Genomic DNA, 2877 nt, shown 5'->3' on the forward strand with positions numbered 1-2877 from the left:
GAGTTATAATGCTTAATATAATACCTTTTTCATTATATTAAATGTCTTGTTATACTTTTTCTCTTTTTCCCTTCCTCTCTTTTTATTGTAGGAATAAAATATATAAGCATCATTTCTCAGAGAAAATGAATGCCAAACATAAAAAAGTAAGTGAAGCTACGGAAAGCTGAAAAGGAAACATGCAGCCAAAAGGAAGGAGGAACAAAATACACTTTTCATAGAAAATTACCAAATAACAATTAATGTCCTATCCATGAATTCTTCTAATAATGAATAATAAAAACAGCCCCAAGAATTAGCTGAAACCCCTTATTGTACTGGGAACACTGAAAGAGACGGTCTCAATTACAATGGCTGCCAAACATTAGAACACTAATTCAATGTGGGAATTTTTGTGTTCTCTGTATACTTCCCACAAAACCAATTTAATTTTTTTTCCTTCATCACCTGCACATAAAGAAGCTTCTACACTTCTACTTCTATCTGAATGCCGATATTGCGCTGTTGCAGAGACCAGATAAAGAGAAAGCAGTTAGCTGTACAAAAACAAACCTCACCAGCACCAGCACCGTCTCTCCAGGGCAACCAATAGTCGCACGCTCGTTTTCGTTTTACCTCGTGTCAGGTTAGCTTCCTCACCAGTGTACAATAGCCAGGACTATTCACTACGCGCTACAAACCCTCTCCTTCTCCTCTCTCCTTACCCATCAACCTCCATGACTCTTTCTCTCTCTAAAACTAAAACTAAAACGCACGCTCTCTCTCTCACTCTCTCATTCAAGGCATTCAATGTAAACGAACCCACTGGTAGCGACCCTCCAACGGCATATCTCTAACAATATCAAAGTTGTACCTGCACACAAGGGAAAGTTGTTAGTTAGTTAGGGTTCGATTCTGGCAGCGCTAGTCTGCGAGGAGGGTCACATAAGATATCATGTGTCGCGCAAATAAATGAAATTAAAATGAAAAATAAATTCATGAAAACGCTACTAGCTAATATTAGCTATGTACTACTCACTTCTCTGCGAACCGCTTTTGATCGTACTTCTCAGCCATTTCAAAGAACTCTTCAATCTCCGCCTTTGGCGGCATCTTCACTTTTCGATGCTCGCTCACTGCCACCGAAGGCTTCGCCGGAAACATCGTCGATTCTTCCGAGTCTCCACAAAATTCATTCAACAATCTGAAATAGAAAAGAAAGCATGTTGGTACCAGGTTAGGCTGGCAAGTGGTGACTCCTTGTGAGAAAATTCAACGTGCATATAGATATACATATGGACGGAGAAAAAAAAATAAAACTGGAATTAAAACCTGAACGATTTGAAACTGCGGTTGGTTGAGTCGACCGTTTCCAAACCCTTGATCTGCATTAATTCGCGAATATTAACAGTAAATACATAAATTAAATAGTTTAATTAAAAACAGTAAATTGTAGCAGAAAAAGAAACTGAAAGGATATTGTTTGGCATTCAAGAAAATTTGGACAATCAACATGGAAAAAACTAAAACTCCAACCGCATGAAAATACGAAAACGAAAGTAATCAATTCATAAATTCAGTTTCTAGAACTGAACCTCCAGATCCAACGGCGTGGCGTCGAGCTCCTTAACGTAGCTGGAGCTGCAGCAAGACATCAGAGAGCGGTCCGAGCAGAATTCACCGGAAACCACCGTGCCGGCGGAATTGACAGAAGCTTCCGGCGAGACGGTTATGTCGGGAAAGCCCCCGATCGAATAACGTGAGTTGGAGTGTAACTGCAACTCAAACGAAGAAGAAGAAGCAGAAACTGCAGTAGTTTTCCTTTTCTTGGAAATGGTAGGGCCACTTGAAGATGCATCCTCCATGGCCGCAATTGTTAGAGCACAGCGTTTACAATCACCCATTTCTTCTTCTTCTTCCTTTTCTTCACACCCCCTCACACACTATTTTTTCTATTTTCAGATGGGCTAGGCTTAGAGAGAGAGTGAGAGAGAAGGAACTTAAAAAGAGGGTGATCGCAGAGGAATATTGATGAGCGTGGTGATTCGATGGACGGTCCTGATTTAATTTATTTATCAACGGCGGGGCCCTTTTGTCTCCCTCCTTCCGTCCTTCTTCTCCCTCTGCAGTATACAGATAGGTGCAATTAAAACGTCATAGCTAAGATGACTGCTACACTGTTACTCTGTTGGGTTGTTTCTGTTACGGCTTCAAGTATATAATTATATTCTATAAAAAATTCTTCTAGATTCAGTTTTTATTTTTAAATTACAAATAAACGTATATTCTTTTCTAGATCTTGATGGATGGATTAAATTACAATATATTTTAAATTGAGTGAAGAAACATACTTATTTAATTGTTTTATAATAAATATACAAGTTCAATTATTTTAAAAAAATGGTTTTTAAAATATAATATTAAAATTATAGAAATAAAAAATTGTCTTTTAGGTTTTCTCTTCCTGCTGGTGGGGCCAACTTCGCCAAATATCGACACGATAAAAATGCGAACCTGTTCCCACTCCGATTTGCAACAGCCCATGTGAAATGCTTCCTTTAATGGAATACATTACACCTTTACATCGAAATTTTTGTGTTTTTCTTTCTTTTGTTTTCCTTAAAACAAATAAAGCTCTTTCCCTTTTTTTAGAGAAATTATTTATTCACCCTGCGTTAATAAAATGCAATAAATTCGAAGATTTTTAACTTGAAGGGCAAAATAAGATCCAACAACGCTTACTCGCTTGGTTTAAAAGGATAAGCAGGGTATGGAAACGTAAAATATACATATAATCACTTGTGATCTAGGTGTTATTTATTTTTATATTTAGAAATGTTGTCCCTTTTACAAGTCCAAAGCGAAAATTTGTACTTTTAAACCATTTTGGAGAAAAAG

General features: G+C 37.4%; 1 protein-coding gene across 1 annotated transcript; it reads right to left on the reverse strand.

The window, feature by feature from the left end:
- Window positions 1-312: 312 nt before the first annotated feature.
- On the reverse strand, window positions 313-1935 carry LOC113859207 (cyclin-dependent kinase inhibitor 7-like). Its single transcript, XM_027492022.1, has 4 exons — window positions 1575-1935; window positions 1312-1364; window positions 1019-1183; window positions 313-853 (listed from the first exon to the last, which is right to left on the reverse strand). The coding sequence occupies exons 1-4, from the start codon at window positions 1881-1883 to the stop codon at window positions 787-789; spliced, it is 594 nt and encodes a 197-aa protein (XP_027347823.1). The 5' UTR covers window positions 1884-1935; the 3' UTR covers window positions 313-786.
- Between the last annotated feature and the right edge of the window lie 942 nt (window positions 1936-2877).

This window comes from Abrus precatorius, unplaced genomic scaffold (genome assembly GCF_003935025.1).
Source record: "Abrus precatorius isolate BTA unplaced genomic scaffold, Abrus_2018 Scaffold2, whole genome shotgun sequence".
Classification (NCBI taxonomy): domain Eukaryota; kingdom Viridiplantae; phylum Streptophyta; class Magnoliopsida; order Fabales; family Fabaceae; genus Abrus; species Abrus precatorius.